Here is an 18,943-nt window from a genome sequence, read left to right as displayed (position 1 = left end):
CAGGCTGCCCAGGGAAGTGGGGGAGTCCCCATCCCTGGAGGTATTTAAAAGACGTGTAGATGTGGCGCTTAGGGACATGGTTTAGTGGGCATGGTGGTGTTGGGTTGACGGTTGGACTCGATGATCTTAGAGGTCTTTTCCAACCTTAATGATTCTATGATACAGAAACAGTGAGTGGAATGTCTGTGGAACCAGGAGAACGTTTGGTGTTTCTGTTCCACTGCATCATCTTCCCTTCTGTTTGAGCTTTTATTTAGAGAGGTCCAAAAATTGATATAACCTAAGTCTTTTAATAGTTCTTTAAGTTGAGTATTGCTGTAAGAAATAGGGTTTAAATTGACCCATTATTTGCAGTCAGTGGTAGAATGCCACTGAACCTTGAAGTCCTGACAGCCATTCACTTTTCTTTCTTCATGCATTTAGTTTTGCTTCCTGAAATTGCCTTATTTGGTTTCAGAAAATGAAGGATCAAGGAAGGCTTTATAAATAATGTAAGATTTTATGCTTTTGATAGTTCAGTGGTAATTTTATTGGAGACTCAGCTGTTATTGCTGATAAGATCAATCTAGTGTTTGAAGGTAGTGTTTATCTCTGTTTAAGACATTTACTTCATAGATCATAATTTGCTATCTACTACTGCATCAGTTGTCAAAGATGATGACAATGAATACTTAGATAAACATCCTTTTGCAATACTGGTTGCTGTGGCCCCAGTTTCTGGAGGAAAGGGAAAAAAGTCATTGAAAACAAATACCAAATAACCGTTTTTTGATATGTGTCTAAAAGTAAGAAAGCTAGTCTTGATAATAATCTTGCTATCTTGTTGATAACAGAAATGAGAGGAGAAGGCACCTTTTGCAGGTCTGCATCACCAGGAAGAAAAAGGTTTCCTATGTTTAGAAGTGGGAGATAATCAGAGGAAGTAGCTGAAGGTCAACAACTGAGCTAGGAGTAACATTTCTTAATTTCCCACCCATTACACCCATATTATGTTCCCCTTCCTCCTTGTTCTGCAAATATTAAGAATAATATAGTGCTTGGCTTCATCATCGTTTATTAAAAGAACAATTTAGTTGTTGAAAAGTGTAACAGAAACAAATTTTTCTAAACTCATTTTTGGTTCACAAAGAGTTTTTAAAAGGCAGCATGGGCATTAAAGATGTTGCCTTTCACAGGGGTAAATATTAAACGGTGAATGAAAGCCTAGGAAGACATAGGAAAGAGGAGATCAACTTGGGGGATTAGAGAGCATCAAATGTTAAATGTCTTTGTTTTATATGATCAGGTTTTGCTGCCTGTTTCCATTTACTTGAACTAAATGGGAGCATATAGTAAATATTTGTCTGTAAACAGCAATATGCTGGCTGGGCAGATCACTTATATGGAGGCAGAAGGGGTCTTTGTTGCTGTTTCAAAACATCATTACATTTTTGTTTGGCTTCAAACTTGTGTTATATACCAATAAAGATGTTCCCCTCCCGGTGGCCTTTTCCCTCTTTGGTGTAATGTGTCTTTCTGTCTGAATTGTTACTGTAAAATTGATAAACGTGGCATATCATTGTATTTGCTGTTTAATGTGTAACAAACCTATTAAGATTACTGATGTACTAGCTTTATCTAAGTTTCTCAGGATGTCGTGCAAATTATGATAGTTTGTCCTTCCCTGTGATGCAGGTAATTGTTATCTCTGTAATTTCTTCACTTTTAAAATAGGGTCCAGTGCCCTGGACTCATGAAGAGACTTGCACGTTGTAATACCCGATATTTGAGTGTCTGATTTTCAGGTCTGTGGTCTTCCAAGCAGAATCCACCTATCTCAGTAGGACACTCTGAATCACAGAGGCGGGCGACCCTCTGGACATCGTCTAGTCCAACCGTGCACAGAGCAGGGTCAGCTGGAGCGGGCTGCCCAGGACCTTGTGCAGCTGGGTTTTAATATCTCCAGGGATGGAGACTCCATACCCTCTCTGGGCAACCTGCTGCAGTGTTTGACCACCCCCACAGTACAAAGGCTGCTTCTTATGTTTTGAGGGAATTTTCCTGTGTTTCAGTTTGTGCCCGTTGTCTCTTGTTCTGTCACTGGATACCGCTGCGAATAGACTGTTGTCTTCGCTCCCTCCCATCAGGTGTTGCTAAATATTGGTAAGATCCCCTTGAGCCTTCTCTTCTGAAGGCTAAACAGTCTCAGCTCTGTCAGCCTTTCCTCTTAAATCTTAGAAGAATTAAGAATTAAGAAGAATTAAGGGCTTCAGAATTAGCTTTGTGTGAAGCAGCATGCTGAGCGGTGAGTCGTAAGGACTTAGCAGTGGACACCACAGGTCAGAGTGTCTTTTGAGGTCTGCCCTTGGCAGTGTGCAGGTGCCTGGCTTAGCAGTGTTGCCTTGCGATTCACAGCCAGAGCCCTCCTGATTTTAAGCACAGAAGCCCTTTTAGAAATGGGCCAAGAACTAAGCCCTAAACTGGAGGGGGAGATGTACTCCCTAAAAGGCCCTTGCAGGCTTGCACTGTTCTGGTTGTGACAGTCTCTTCTTCTTGAAGCTGCTCCACTTGGGATCTGTACTGAAAGATGAAATGGGCGAGGGAAAACAACTCTTCAGTGCTCACTTAGAAGGGAAGAAACTGGCCCTGTGGCTTTGTTCGAGAGACTGGTTTTATGTGCCTGAAGCCTCAGCTTTCCAGTTTGTGGCTTGGGCCCTGGCTGCTCTGCTGCTGACAGGCAGTTCTGGGGAAGCGCGCGGCAGCAGGAACCTGACGTTTGGTTTGTGTAACAGTGGCAGGCAGGAACCCAGGCAGAAGCTCTCCTCCGGGGCTAATGCAAGGCCAACTCTTGCAGATTTGTATGTAATACCACGTTTGACGGGTGCACAGATGATAGATGAGATGGAGCTGCTTCATCCTCACTGTGCCTGCTGTTGCGGTTGCCCTAGAGCTCTGATTGTTATTTTAGTTCCACAAAATAAATGCCTTCAGCTTGGCTCTTCATCCAGAATTTAAATGAGGTGTTCCTGTTCTTCCCTATTTTCCCAATTTTTTTTTGATTGCAAATTAACCTTTTGGCATTAAGGACCTTAGAAAATTTGGAATTTTAATCTTACAGAGTAAGTTCTTGGGAGGTAGAAAGGGCTTGTATTAGCTTATCCAAGTATCATTAAATCTCTATTTCGCTGCCAATTTGGTGTGTGAATGACGTTATGAATGATTCTCCGTGTGGCCTTTGACATCAAAGTTAAACTTTTATTCTTTACCTTTTTCTGTCTGCAGGCTTGCGTGTATCAACTTAAAGTCTGGATGAAAGTGTGTCTAAGAGACTGCAAGAATGTTTGCTAAAGGATATTAGCCTGTGGCAGTTACTAACGATCTGAATGTGCTTTCATGAACCAAGTTGGCAGATTTTGTTGGAAAGTGTGCATTTGTTTGCATTATGTCTAGCTCAAGGCAGAGTTGTTTATTCCTTCTTTTTATGCATTCACTCTCTCCAAATGAAATATTTCCATAGACTTCTTGAATCAAACATGGAATCTCTCAGTTGTACAGATCAGTCGGTATGCATCACAGATATTTGGACCTTCTTTTAAAAAAACCATGCTTAATAGCTCCCTGTGGTTTACTCTTAAATTCAGCTCCTGTGGAACAGGAACAGAATTACTAGAGTCTGCACAGAATTGTTTTTTCAGAATCTCTCTGGGATTTTCTCTTCACTTTCCTACTTTGTGCATATACCCTGGTTTGTATGTGTAGTATGTTTTTTATTTGTTTTTCTTTGAATATAGGGCAGTTTGCTTAACCTTAAAAGCTAGCTACTGCACTGGTCAAGAGGTTCTACGAAGTGGTGCGTTGTTTTGGTTTTGCCCTTGCATCCCCCGGGTTATACTGTGTATTCAACTCAGCTGCTTGGCAGCTCAGCTCTGGAGTGTGCCATAGAGCATTACACACTGTAGATTCTTATCCTATACATCCAAACCCCTGTTTTTATACTCTGCTCAAAAAGGTGAAAACAGCAATAATACTACAGTGAAAGCTTAGCTGAAGTGACACGTGATGCCTTGTGATGCATGGAAGGCCCCTCTTGTCTGACCACAGTGTTCCTCATGCCAAACCGTACCTTTCTGAAGAACACTCTGGTGCGTTTTTCTGTGTTTTCTGGGAAACAAACAAAGGTTACAGGGATCACCCCTCTCCAAATACTGATGTGGGGGAACGCTTATGAAAAACAATTAAATGTGCTTTTTGTCTTTCCTGTTTCTGTTCCTGATAGCTACTCTGAAAAAACAGCAGGTCTGATATCCCAGTGCAATACCCAGGTCTTAGTTTGGCCCTTTGAGGCATGTCAGGTTCTGCCAGGTCTACAGAGTAGCTTTGGCCAGGGATCACCCCTCTCCAAATACTGATGTGGGGGAACGCTTATGAAAAACAATTAAATGTGCTTTTTGTCTTTCCTGTTTCTGTTCCTGATAGCTACTCTGAAAAAACAGCAGGTCTGATATCCCAGTGCAATACCCAGGTCTTAGTTTGGCCCTTTGAGGCATGTCAGGTTCTGCCATGTCTACAGACTAGCTTTGGACTACGGGTTTCTTGCCTCTCTCTTTCGGTTTGCCAGGAATCAGGTAGGTATAAAAGTGCCAGGTGTATGTTGAACCATGGCTCATACTCCCAGTACGCTGCTGACGCATTTCTGGTAATTAAAATGGACCTGAATTATGGCAAGATTTTCAGAGATTGTAAAAAATAGGTATGGTCATATAAACTGCATGAAAGAAAGTGGTGTATTTTGCCACTCTCTGGTTACCATGGAGTTAATGTTTTGTTCAGTGTAGTGAAATAAACATAGCACAAATCAAAAAAGAATGATTTAGATTTCGAGGGTTTAAGTAGCATTGTGCTATTGTACCAAGTCATGATTTTTCTGAGGCTTGCATTTTATTTCTGATAATAAGAGGATATCCTTTGACAAGGGTAAATGTTTTTCACATTGAGATGTCAAAACCTGAAATATGTTTGGAAGTCCAAATCTGCATGCTGTGTTTTTATGAAGAGAGCACTTCTAAATGGAGGGCTGAAGTTATGATGGATTAAAAGAAAATTAGGATTTTGAGCAGCATATGGAATATAACAAAACAATCTTGAAGTCGGAGAGTTGAAATGTTTGCTCTGTAAAAAGATGCTGCAAGTAAATTAATGATTCTTATGTTTTCTTCTTCATAAGAACATCTGCCTTTTGTCAATCTGATATCAATATTTGCTAAGGGAGCAGTTGGTCAATATTAGAAATTCATACATTGTACAAGAATCACTGATGTACTGATATTACTCAGAAGTTGATACTTTAATTGAGGAAAATAAAAATTTTACGCCTGCTGGAAAAAAGATACAGGCCATGCATGGAGGTTATAGCACTGACCCAAACATGTTTGATCTTTTAATAAATTGATGATCCCACCAAGAGAGCAAAATGTGCATAACAGATAAGCACCAAAGCGAAGCCATGACTTTTAAAGGATAATTTTTCAAAGCTATGAAGTCATACATAAAGCTTTCACAGAACTCTAGTGCTCCATATAAATAGTCCCATTGCATTCTTTTACCTTCTGGGACTGAAGCCAAATTTTATGCAACTACTTAAACAATAGGAAAATCAGAAAAGAAACTAGGTGGGACAGCGATAAGCCAGTTAATGAACTACATAGAGGAAATATTCTATTAAAAGTATTTTATATAATGGGGATAATATTCAGTTTTTTTAAACATTATTTCTCTTTAAAACTTCACGTTAGAAGAAAATGTCAGTTCTTGATGACTAGAGTGAAAGACTTGCAACAGTAGACAATATATATATTTAATATCTGAGATATTAAGGTGTACACTGAAACACAGTGACTTAATTTTGAAATCCTGGTGGAAAAGTGCTATATCTGCAGCTTATATAAATCTCTCTGCCGTTGGAATATACGGAGCGACTGCAGTGTCTGCCAGCTGAGATTCGTGCCCAAGCAAGGGGCCTCATTGGCAATAAGTGGGACTTTTTGGCATTAAGTTTAGGAGCTATTGATCAGGATCTAAGATCTGGATTTAGCTGGTCACTTATTCTTGAGTTTACATGCTTTGCAGAATTTGGGCTTTAGTTCATCAGCTGAAGAAGAGGTAGAAATAAGGAGCTATGCTTCAGTTAGTCTGGAGTTCACTGGATGGCAGCAGTCCTCTGAAAACCTCTCGGTAGACATGGGTTTGTCAAAGAGACTGTTGACAGGACGGAATGGCTGAAGAAGTTGTGTAAGCTCTTCCCTGGCAGTTGCTTCAGTCTGAGTTTAAAGAAAGCCTTGTCCTGATCCCTAGGCTGGCCATCACTGTCACATGAGAGAAGTATATGAAAATGTGTTGATCGGGGGAATAACTGCCTTTTTCAATTCTTTAGTACGTTTTTGACTTAATAAATTTTGACCTACTTTGGCTCAGAGATGATGTATATTACAATGTTAGGATAGGGGCATTTTCTCTTTGATTTTTGGCCTCAAATAGGAGTTTGTTGTGGAAGGATGACGATACTTCTCTGCTATGTTGTTGATTCATGCCTTTCTTCCAAAAACTGTGAGCTGTAACAAATGGCTGAGAACTGTGAGGCATGGTGGACAGAGCCCTGGAGAAGTAATTTCAAACAGTAACAGCTGATGACCTCAGATGTGTATGGGGGAAAGTGATTATATATGGCATGTATTCAGAAGGACATGAGTCCCTAGTCTAGAGCCATGGGGTTTGGACATCTTTAAGCCCTGAAAACAGAAGTGATAGTGCACCAATGTTCTCTAGTGCTTTAGCCTGCATGATGTCCCAGCTGTTGCCAGACTCCCAAGGAAAGTAGTTAAGATAGATCCAGTGGATCTTTTCCTTTTCTGAAGGCAGAGCCTCAAAAGCATGTTCTCGAGCTGCAGAGGAGGCCACTGAAAGCCTGGAAAGGGTCAAGAGAAACAGTGAAACGGCTGAACCTATGTAAGGTTTAGTATAGACAAGAGCCCTCTGTGGGGAGTCCTGGGGAAGGTCCAAGGCTGGCAAACCTGCTGTTCTTCAAGGACAGGAAGATGAAGCCATGCTCAGTGGTGCCAGGGGTGCGTGGTTTGAAGAGGGGGTACTGGGAAGCCAGGGAAGACTTTGTTGTAAATGATTGATCTTGGATGTTACACAGGACTTACGGCGACTCCAGCAGCAAGCTCATAATATTTATCACATGCAGGTCAAAGTGGAGGCAGGATTGTAAAGTGGAGAAAACTATTTTCCCTCACTTCTTGCGACTGGTCATTCACCTTCAAATGACATTGGTAAAATGAGTCAGCCTATAGCTCATTTCTCATGCCAGCACTGAGGGGAAAAAAGGTACAATGCATGTACCAGAGCTAAGTACATAAGGCACAGCAAGATGGACTGATTAAAGGACACTGGTTGTTCACCGTGAAGCCAAGAAGGAACTTAATATGCCTTAAAATAAACAAATTCAAAGAGACATTTGCTCCTTTCATTTTTAGAACAAGACACGTTATTCACACTTACGTCAGCTTTTTTCTCGCTATTTTGAGGTGGTGTGTTTATCTTAGAAAGAAAAAAAAAAAAGGCTGGGGGGGGGCGGGGGGAGTCAAATCCAAATGATGGTCAAGAAAGGAATAGTTTACTCTTGGTTGATTATCTATAAGTGCCCAGAAGAAACTAATCCTGCAGAAAAGTGAGGCAGAGTTGGGGAATTGCCCGAGTCATTGGAGCTGCACTTTTCTCAACCTGGAGACATGAACAAGTCCAGGAAATGAAACCTCTTCACACCTTGTCACCTTGTCTGTCAGCCTGTTGCATCTTGAGCAGTAAGGTTTCAGAACTTCAGTGGTTTTGCTATAAAAAATTACTCATCTGGAACTGCTATGTAAAATCTTAGCATAGAATGACTTTTATTAAAGAAAAGGACAGAAAACCTCTTGCGGGAAATTGTCTTGCATTTGGAGTCTGAATAAAGTCTGACGATGTGTTTTGCTTTGTCTGGCCCCAGTATAGGTAGGTATCTATGGGGTATTGAAAAGGCAGAAAATACTGAAGAAAGGAACAAAACTGTTTTTACTTCTGTGATCTCTTTGGGCTCCCTAGGCTAAAATTCTTAGAAACAACATACATAATGAAGTAGCTGTTTCTTTTTTATTTAATTTGTTTTCTTCAGTTTAAGTGAATTCATTCAATGATAAGATGAGCTTAGGAGTTTTTTTCAGGGGGGAAAAAAAAGAATTATTTTAAAATATGAATTCAGTTGATGGTCAAAATTTCTTTTGCTTAGTTGAAAATGTTTTTGGATAATTGTTTTTCAACTGTCTGGCATATTTAAGGAGTTTTTTTAATTTGCAAACAATTTTTTTCCCCGGCATGTGGAAAAAAGGTATGTAATTACTTCAACTCAAAATCAAGCAATTGCTCAGTCTTTATAAAAGAAATTGTTGTTTAAGAGAGACTAGATGCAGAGAACTATTTCATTGAGTGACTGGCTTGGAACAATGGGTTGTTTGAAGAAATTCTGAAACAAGAAACAATTTTAGCTACAGCTGGAAAGTTCACAACCCTGCAGCTTGGTTTTGTGTTATGTACGTAAATCCTCGGTCTCTCGATGCAATTACAGCATAAGAGTTGATTTGGTTTGCTGGGGGACTCTGATTACTCTTGAGCTGATAGCCGTTCACATCTACATGTAGAGCCTAAGGTGGTAACTCACTCTAGGACATTTTGTGCTCAGTTTTAAAATAATGTGGTAGGCATAGACTGTGAATGACACATGCAAATTATCAACTTCCATTATTGTTCTGAGTGTTAGCCAAATTTTTTCACTTTCATTGTTTTGCTTGTGACAAACACAGTTGGTGATAAATGATAATAATGCTACATTTTTCAAGGCAAGGAAGTACATCATGTTCAGGCATCAAACCTGTTCTTTTTCTATTTTAGGGGACTAAAAGCACACAAATAGCCCCTTGTCCTCTCCCCCACCCCCTTCTTTTTTTTAAATATAACTGGAACATCGGGGTAGGATTTAGAAGTATGGTAACTCATTCCTCGGGCATCCAGTTTGTGTACCAAAAACGAGTTTTTGGTGGACTTATAATTTTGAGAGTAAAAAAATGCTGGACTTCAAAACTTTCCCCATCCACCGTTGTTTTTACAGTGTGTTTTACCATGTGTTTCATTTGAACATTTCATATTAGATTTGGTGCTGAAATAAGAAATTTAGACGGTTGCCTGAGCCCAGGCTGTGGGAAGAGGCAAGCTTGGTAACCGAGGAGTGCAGTTAATTGTAACGGGTCCAGCCGACAATTGCATTACCAAGATGTAGCCCTGTTTAGCTCATGCTTTGAGGAGCAATTGGGAAGATACAGTGACCCTCTTCCTCCCGTTGACTGTGGCCCAGGGCTTCCTTGCCTCCACCCGAGCAGTCGTGCATGGGGCTGGGGTTTGGGCTGTGCCTGCTCCTCTTCCAGTTATTGTAAGCAGTGGTATTGATAATTGGTGCAGGGATAAAACATTTTTCCCTATAAATGCAGTCACTGCTTTTAATTTGTAAAATTGCACGCAAAACTTTTAAATCCATTTTGTTTCAAAATAATTTTCTCCATATGGCACCAATGCTTTGTGTATATTTTTGGTATCTTTTTCCTTTTTATCTTTATGACTAAATGTGCATGTGTTAAAGGTTTCTCTAATCTAATCTGGTGGTGTTTTTCTCCCATGAAATCCTGTTGGTGGTTCTGTAGTTACTACAACAGTAACATCTGATGAATCTCACTTCAGAGGGAAGAACAGGCAACGGGAGGAGACAGAATGGTAATAGATGAAAGAAATCCTGCCACCTTATGAAAGTTGCACGCTATTTATTAATTTATTTAAGAAAAGCTTAAAAAAAAAAAAAAGTATGTTCGCATGTGATTCCCAGCGTGTCCTAGGAGCTGGTGTTTTCTAATGCATTACAGTGAGGGTGTGGAGATCCCTGAGGCTGAATCCTAGCTCAATTTAGGGCATGTTCAGATGGTGGAAGCAATGCTCTGTGTTCCTGCTGCGAGGACACGCTGGCTGGTGTCTCTGGGAGAGATCCAGGCTGATGAGAGGCACTGGGGTTAAGCCATGGGCATGGAGAACCCGCAGTGCGGGCTGTGCTGGTGCAGCGGGCGGGGGACCGGGAGCCACCCAAAGCGTGTGCGTGGTCAGGAGAGCCCAGGATGACAGTGAAAAACTGTATGGCTGAGCAGGAGCAGCCCAGCAACGCGCTCTTCTGCTGACTGCCTAAAATAGATGTTCTACCCAGAGGGCTCTCTATGGATGATCGGGGTGTGCCCAAATCATTCCTAGCGCGCCCTGAGCCTTGTCAGCTGTCAGATGACATTATTTGGGTTTAAATTCCTTCTCCTGTTTGTATTATTATCTTCTCTAATGATGCAATATGTTATGAATATTAAGTGTGTTGGTGAACTTCTGACTCCTGTTCTCGAAAATCTGTGAACCAGGTAATGAGCTAAGATCTTAGACTTCTGTCCTGCACCTGGGATATGGAAATTGCGTACAAAGCGGTTTGTAACTCTCCAACAGAGATTGTGCAAATACACAGTAAACAGCACTCCTTACCAAGAAGTACAGCTGACTGTCTTTGCACTAAGTGATCTTCATCCAGCAAAAATGATACTGAAATGGTAAAAGCGGGCAGCAGACCATGGTACCTGCACTGGGAGGTGTGCGGAGGCTCCCTGGGGCCGAAACGGGCAGGGAGCAGCTTTCAGCTTCCTTCGTCCCAGGGACTGCAAATGCGGCTCCACCTTTGAAAAGTGCCCAGTAAAATCACTACATGCGTCTTCTATACAAAGACGACCTCTCTAGTATGATACATGTTGTTTGTTAAAAGCTTTTTTTGGCAGAAATACCATTTGTAGACTTCAGCAATTGTCCATATTATCAGGACTCTGCTTTGCCATGCTGGAGTCCGTCCTGTGAGAACGAGTATTTCAGGGCTGTTTTCCTTAATACGTGTTTTGAACAAACATAAACACACCGATAGCTGTGTATAAAGTTATGACTTTGGGGATGTATTTTTACAATTTGTCTGCTGTCTTCTAACAAACAGGGGATTAATTTTGTTGTAAAACCTTTAAAGTAAATCCAAGAGAATTGGCATCCAACTGCTGTCCCATGGCTTACACTAAAATCTCCCAACTGTTTGTGTAACATAGTTTGTTATGTAACTTCTGCAATAACATACAGACTGTGTGAGCTGCCAGGTGTCTTTTTGAAAGATAGTTTCCAGAAAACAACATTTTCCAACTTGTTAGTTGATTTCTGCAACTCTGCAGTTTGACATATACTTAAGAACTTTGCAATAGTTTATATCACGGAGCCTGAACATGCAATAAAAGTTATTTATCAATAATTGACCAGACTATTGTGTTCACTTAATTCAGATTTTATTGAAATTTGACAAAATTTTCTTACTATTTAGAATACAGGCTGAAATCATATGTGTAGTTGTTTGGTTTTTTTACTTTTGAGCATGTAAAGAAGTCTGGCTGACGTCACTGAGCTCATACATGTAGTTAATTAAATACGTGTGTGTGTATGTACATGTGTGCATGTGTCTACACACGCATGGATTCTTCCAGTGTTGATGCAATAGTGTTAGCTGAATTTAATAACACCCTGATTTAAGTAGCCTCTGTGACTACTGTAAAATACATACAAACGTAGCAAGCAAAATTCTGCTCCATCCTTGTTGAGGGCATGGCTGGTAAGCAACCGTGTCATGTTAGTGCCTCGAGGAGGTCTGTTGGGTTCCTTTAGGAGCTGACGTGAACCCCTAATTTCCGCAATGGGAGTCGTTCTTCAGCTTTGCAGATGGGTGCTTAGCCTCTAGTCCAGTGAGCATTGTATAACTCCTCACTACTAGAAAAGCTTTTTAAATTTATATAGGCCTAAGTGTTTAAAAGAAACAAAATAACCATAAAGCCTTTATGCATTTATGTGCTTGCTCTTACAAAAGATGAAGAACTAAATAAACTTTTCAAGCAGGTTTTTTTAAAAAAAAAAAAAAGTTGTGACGCATCTAGCTTGATTCAATCCTCATTCACCTCAATTTGCAGTAGCCAAGGCACTGAGATGCTTTTTTTTTCCTTTGTCTAAGAAAAGCATCCATTAAAGTTTTAAATTAATTATTTTAATTAAGAAATAAATAGCTTTATAAAATACATCTTTCAATGGTCAGTTGTATTCTTTTCAGAATATGTGATCAAACCACAGAGCAAAAACGTTTTACTTCAGGGGCAGATAGCAGCTGAAGATTGGTATGACCCTGTGCAGCGTATGCTTTCGTCTCTTTTCTAGATTGTGCCTTTTCCTCGGAAGGTAGGTTTGACAAGGAAAACTTGCTTCAGCCGGCTCAAAATGAGCCACCTCTGTTCGTGTGATGAGTTGCTGTGGTGGCTGGCAAAGCATCTGTCACTTGGCTTTTATCTGGATGTGCTGACAGTCTTGGCAGGTTGGATTTTTGTCACTACAATTTCAACATTAAGTTTTTTTCTTTGATGTTGATTTTTTTTTTTTTTGTTATGGTCAAAATGTAAGCTTACACCTAAGCCTTGAGTTTTGAGGTTGAAAGCACCTTTACTCTTTGAAATGTTGTACTTTACCCACCGAAGTATCTTGCAAATCCTCTCCAGAGGAATTGTCTGGTGCCTGTGAATATAAAGCTATTGTAGTTACCAACAAGCAGACCTGAACAGAGAGAATTGTCTTGTATGTTAAATAATGACAATGAGACCCAGTAATAACTCTGAAAATTACGTGATGCAGAGCCAGAACTTTCTGGACTGTGCTGTTAGCTGAAATTACTTCTTGTTGGTTGAAATTACTTCTCGTTGCCAGTGCTGCGTGGAGGGGTCTGTCTCATCTACGGATTCTAGTGCCTTTGCTAAGTGGAGCCCTGCTTTGCTGTAGGTGTTGCTAAAATAATTTACATCTGTTTTATTTTCCCCTTCAGCTCCAGTTCAGACATTTTGAGAGATCCTCAAGGGTCTGAGACATGTTCAGCATCCTCTGACAAGTAAGTAGAATATATGGGTGGAAAAGTCCTTGCGACTGATTTTATGTCGGTATTTTCCAGTTTGTGGAATCCTGTGCGTTTTCTGCAGGAGAGGCAAATGTCTCTAAAAAGTCAGGTTCTTGGTGAATCTCCACAGTTGTGGGAGATACAATTTGGTCAGTGGTTTTGGATCCGTGGAAAATAATACCTGGGTGCTCCAAGGATCCACAGGTGACTGGTTGAAAATCATTGTTCTAAGGTATATTTGAGTATGAATATATATTTTAAAAAAAGAAAATAATCGAGGGAACTGGTATTTATGGAAAATTAAGAGACTCTGATTTTCTACTGTATTTATTGTTGTCAATCTTACCTACATCTCTGTCAAGTTGAATGTGCTGGAGTTGCAGTATCTGTTTTCATTTACTTCTGTTTGAAGAGGAAAGAGCACTTTCTTGTTTTTAAAATCTTAACATCTTATTTCTTAAAACCAAAAATCTCCTTCTATTATATAGTGATAATATTTAAAATTCGGGTCTAGCTGTGCCAAGGTGTTGTACTAAGAAACCATCCAAGGATTCCTGAAGTAATCCAATGAAATGCGTGAAGATGGAGAGGAAATACAGGGATATATGGGGGCGTTGAAGGTGTGCAGTTATAGTGAAATTTGGAATAGTGTAGTGTTGGATCAGATGAAAGCTTTGTAGTTATACAAATAAACAGGAATGAAGGCTGTTGGAGTCTGCAAAAGTAGTACAGTTTACCCTTGCAGTTGAAATTGGCTTGATCTGGGATCTCTCTTCAAATATCACGTCCACTTTGGTAGTTGATCTTAGGGGCGTGATGAGAACCATATTGCATTTAATTCTCTTAGTCTGCTTTTTAAAGAGTATTTATGACACAGTTTTGTCTATTATCCATTACATACATATGTGGCGAATAGATTGTGACAGCTCTTAAAATTCGTGATTAATGACAGAAGTAACATTTGAAACTCTTAAAATGTGTGTTTAGATAATCTAATGTATTTTAAGGAGCTTTAATGGAAGCACTGATAAGACCTTGATTACAGTGGCGTCAGAGGTCAATGGGGAGCGCACCACTGGAAAAACAGCAAGTAATTATAAAGCCTTTCTTGTAGAGGGAGGCATCACTTTGGGAAGGTGAGCGGTGTTTACTGGAAGGACGCTCACAAGCGCACTTTATTTTGTAGTACCTGCAAGTGACTCATTGAGACGGGCAGTAAAGTAAAAAATACTTGGTTGTACGTATTGCAGATGCTGCTCTGTTCCCCTGGCGATGATCTTCTGGTGCTGCTGCCATGTATCAAAGAGTAAGCAGCCACAGCTATCTTTCACAGATGTTTTTAGATCTGCTACAAGATTTATGCATGACCCTGATAAACAGGGGTTAGGGATCATGAGATCAGGGATCATCTAAAGTCCTTGGTAACCACCTCATTGCATAATTATCAATTACCTGTGAAGTATTATATCTCAGCTAGCTATTTCCTAGTGAATTAGATCGCTAGGAATTGGGCTCCTGAATAAAAGCCAATGCATAAGGATTTGTGGCTCTCAATTGTGATCAAAACAGGAAAGGTGGAACTGTGGCAATCAGAGCTGGAGGGCTCACGAGCGAGGGAGCCAGCCAGCAGCCTGCAGCTCCCTGCGTTGCCTTGATTAGATGCTTGAGGCATGAAAATGCACAGCAAGAGATGGAGAAAACGGGTGTCTGTCCCTTTGAGTGCATCTTCTTCTGTTTGGAGAGCAGTGAAAGACATGGGTGAAGAATTCAAGACAACTGAGAGCTGCCCCTGCCAGCTGCATGAGAGCAGTTCTCATGTGTGTGCATCTCTGTCCTTGGCAGTATGCACATGATGCTGCTGCTGCTGCTACCACAGTTGCCTCTGACTGACTTGGTGGGAAACCAGGGCAGGGAGGGACGGTAGCTGGACCGAAGTGAGGAGATGAGGATGGGGACATAAGAAGTTACAAGAAGTTTCTTGATTTCCTCTTGGTTGTAGTTGGGAACTTACTGAATTTATGGAGCTTGGTAATGACCATTCTTACCAGTTGCTGCAAATGCTTCTAAGCTCGTTCTTATCTCTCATAGTCTACTAACACTTTGAGGCTACATCTAGATTGCGGGACAGGTGCTTTTTGCCGCGTTTCCTGTGGTCCTGGTTCCTTGCTCATCGTGACTGTGCTAGCTCCTGCTGAGAAGGATCATGCTGCAGCCCCTTGCTAGCCTGGCCAGGGCTGGTCGCAGCTGGGACGTGCTCCAGGAGTGAGCAGCGTGGCTCCTTCCACGGGGCTGGCAGACGTTTTCCTGGCAGGGAATGGATGGCATTGCTGTTCCTGGCTATCCAGCAGAGTATTTTTCATTTTTTTAATAAATGTTTTACCTTAATTGTACTTCTGTACCTGCCCTGAGTTAGGATATTAATTGTGTATATTTTTCTAAAATTATAATTCAATCTGTGCTGTTTGTCTGCTTGACTATCTGTTTGAATGGGAAAAATCCACCTGGTCAGGTCTCAAGGCATTTTGTTAAAATCAGCTTGGGACAAAATACCACATCTGTATTGTAGAATTAATACATCTGCTTCATTTTTGGAGGAGATTACATTTAGGAAGAACAATAGTCAGCTCAAACTGTAATGGAAATTACAGGTGTTTCCTTTGTCAAGACTGGGGTGTTTACCTGAGAGGCTGGAAACCCTGGGTGCAGAGGAGAAGGCTTTCCAGAGAAGGTCTGTTGGAGGAATTGATTCCTGCTTGTGCTTGCAGGTGGGGATCAAGGACACATTTTTCTGGTTATGTGGAAGAATGGCATGTGGCGTACACTGCCAGAAGCAGTTGTGTTGGCTAGCCTTAGGAGAAGGAACTTGGCATGGAAAACTTGTCTGTCCCGCAGTGATCCACTGCGTGGAGAGGCAGTTCACGAAGCTGGCAGCAGAGCACCGTGCGAATGTCTGTGTTCCCATGGCTGACGTAGCAAGCAGCCTGCTTTATGCATGACAAATCGGGACTTCATAGCAACCTAAAAACATCTGGTTGGAACTGCTTCCAGTTTTTCAAACTGTATCTGTTAAAATTACTTCACCTGATGAGAGTGAAGATGCAAGGGTGTCCGATGCTGGTTGGTGTGATGAGCTTGTGTGCTTTTGCTTTTAAAGCCAGTGGCCTTTACCAGGATGCAAACATTGGCATAAAAATGTACCCAATCAGTTCAGCTTTTGAGTACGTAAAGTGATTGCTCTGGCATGGTGGTGGAGGATGGGGCTGGAAATCATACCCTGTGGATGTTGTGATGCTCCATGCCATCAGGGCTTTGCTAGCTTGTGCTGAGGGCTCAGGAGCGGGCCAAGAGATAACAGCCACGGAGTGAATTTTTCTGCACCAGCACCAGCATGAAGAATGGTAAGAAGAGGTGCATATTTTTAAAACAAACTTGCACTTAATGGTAGAACTGTAATTAATTACCATGGGGAACTGTGTACTTCCTCAGCATTTTCTATGAGAATTCATTGCAGCCTCTTTTATTGAGGGGAAAAAGTAGGTTTTGATGATTCTGTGCTTCCTGTTGGAGGATATTTAACATACTTCTGATGATATTTTAATTATCCATGTAATGCCTGGAGTATGTGGCTTCTATTTATTACATCTAGCTTTAATTTTGTAGGTAGTAGCTAGTCTACCATACATGGTAAAAACATCCAATTTAAAAGTATTTTTGAGACATTTTGTGAAGGTGAATAGCAAGGCCAACAGTCTTCATCTTCCCAGTCATACTTTCTGTATCTTTGGAGATTGCCATCTCCAAACTTGCAGATGGTGGACTATAGTTTCTTTATCAGCAGTCAGTGACTTGCAATTAATTTTGGTGATGGTACAATCAAATTATTGTATGTTCTTTTTTTTCACTCCCTGAACTCCATTCTGGAGATGCCAATTGGCAGAATTGTTTTCTGCAGTACAGGAGATAATATGCTATGGCTTAAGGGTCTGGCATCTGTGGCTTCTTGCACGAGCTGGAAAAATGTGTTCCCTAGTGGAAGAAGAAATAGGAATGTCAATAATGAAAATAGTACTAGACTTCATTAATGGAGTGTTTCTACCTAGCAGGAATTGATGAATTCGTTATGATGTATTCATAGCAAAATCATTTGTTCCTTTGATAATTTCCTTCACCCAGGAAACTTCCCAGTCATTTGGTGGGTTTAAGCTGAGTGGTAATAAAGTTTGGCCAGGTTGGTAAGTGCAGAAGAATGTTAAGTAAAGCAAATCTGCAACTTTCGTTGAAGTTGTTCTATTCATTGCATTGCCTGCAGATGCCAGGCAAGTGGTAGGGCACTTGCAGTGGGAAAACTCAGTTCAGTATTCCTGTCTGTATGGTCTCTGTGGTGCCGCGTCAGGGCGACACAAGCAGGACTGCATCTTTCCACTGCCTGTTTTGTGACTGTTTTCTTTTTAGTGTTTGCCAGTATTTTTAGCAGGAGAGTTACAGGTTTCGAACAATTTCAGACTGAAGGCCTCTGAAAGACAATTAGACCATGTAAAACAAGCTTAAAACTCGTGCTGACCCTTTATTTTCCCTGAGCAGATGAAAAAAATAGCAAAAGTGAGTCGGAATGGTTGGGTCATTTGAAATCTATGGCTTTGGTTTCCAAGAGCAGCCTTCTTGTCTGTTCAGATGTTAGGCTGAAGTTGATCTGACCGTAACAGCTTCTCTAAGTGTAGTTATGTCTTAGCAAACAGTGAGAGACTCGTGTGAACAGATGAAGTCCTGAACCAGGATATTGTGCCTTTTTCAGTGGGAACGGTGATTTGTTGAGTTTGCTTCATTCCTAAGGTGAGGTAGGGTGCTAGAAATGTCATTGCAACATACCTGTACCTGACTTGACCGAAGGTGGGGATAAGTGACCGTGTAATATGTAGTCAGGATCTTCTTGTCCCTGGACAAGCAAACCTCGTTATTACAAAATGCACCATAAGATATGGGAAGGGATCTGACTTACCAATTTCTGTAGAAGGTCAAGTACATTCGCTTTGTGTTTTTAATATTGGCAGCACTATGCCATGTGACCAGTGGCTCAAAGTCTAAGAGTACAAAAATGTTCTTACCCTAATTAAAATGAACGTAACCCAAAGTTGAATCTATTCTAATAGCCCTGAAGTAGTCAGTCTTATGTCCTTACTGCACAGGGAGATGTGCGCGGAGAGGCCATGGGGTTCCCAGAAGCTTCCTGACTCGCAGGGCGCTTTGTGGTGTGGCTCTGCAGCTGGTGCTTTCCCCTTACACACGAGCATCCTGGTCGGGTTTGGGCGCTCGCTGTGCGGTGCCAGAGTCTGCAGCAGGTACCGAGTACCACGGAGTACTTTCCTCTGCTTGTAGACGCTCAGACCTTCTGAAATGCCTAACGATGCTGTGCAGAGTTTGGAAGACTTCCGAATACTGCCTTAATTCTTACAAAGAAAGCTCTCAGATATGGAAAGCATATCAAAGATCAGAACAAGTTCATTTTTGTCCTAGTTCAGTGTGTCTTTTCAGCCATGCAGTGGAGAGACGTTTTCCACATGCTTTTAAAATGTTCCACTGTAAGGCAGTTTGGAGTTAAATGCTCCTTTGCTCTTCTGTAGTTAGTTACTAAAATAGTTGACTTCCTTTTTCTTTGGGCGAAGAACATACCTAACTCAATCAAAATCACCTTTAACTCTTAACTTTCTGGACACTATTTGAGCAGCAGTCCCACATTAGCAAGACACTGTATATTAACCAGGTTCATTTTGGGAAGACGCTTGATCTGTGAGAGTTGACTCGCTGCTTTCAGAAGAATGCATTTACTTCAGCCCTGTCTGGCTCCACAAACCA

At 41.1% G+C, this 18,943-nt stretch overlaps 1 protein-coding gene across 2 annotated transcripts in view; it reads left to right on the top strand.

Annotated features, from left to right (window-relative positions):
• Positions 1 to 18,943, top strand: part of RAD18 (RAD18, E3 ubiquitin protein ligase) — a 64,233-nt gene that overhangs the window by 39,982 nt on the left and 5,308 nt on the right. For both annotated transcript variants that reach the window (XM_019473273.1, XM_009283706.1), the window contains exon 11: positions 13,025 to 13,087. In XM_019473273.1, coding sequence (XP_019328818.1) covers positions 13,025 to 13,087 — 63 coding nt within the window. The remainder of the gene's footprint in view (positions 1 to 13,024; positions 13,088 to 18,943) is intronic.

Source organism: Aptenodytes forsteri, unplaced genomic scaffold (assembly GCF_000699145.1).
Source record: "Aptenodytes forsteri isolate BGI_AS27 unplaced genomic scaffold, ASM69914v1 Scaffold267, whole genome shotgun sequence".
Classification (NCBI taxonomy): domain Eukaryota; kingdom Metazoa; phylum Chordata; class Aves; order Sphenisciformes; family Spheniscidae; genus Aptenodytes; species Aptenodytes forsteri.
The sequence above is the reverse complement of the archived record's forward strand: the minus strand, read 5'-3'. Positions and strand labels throughout refer to the sequence as shown.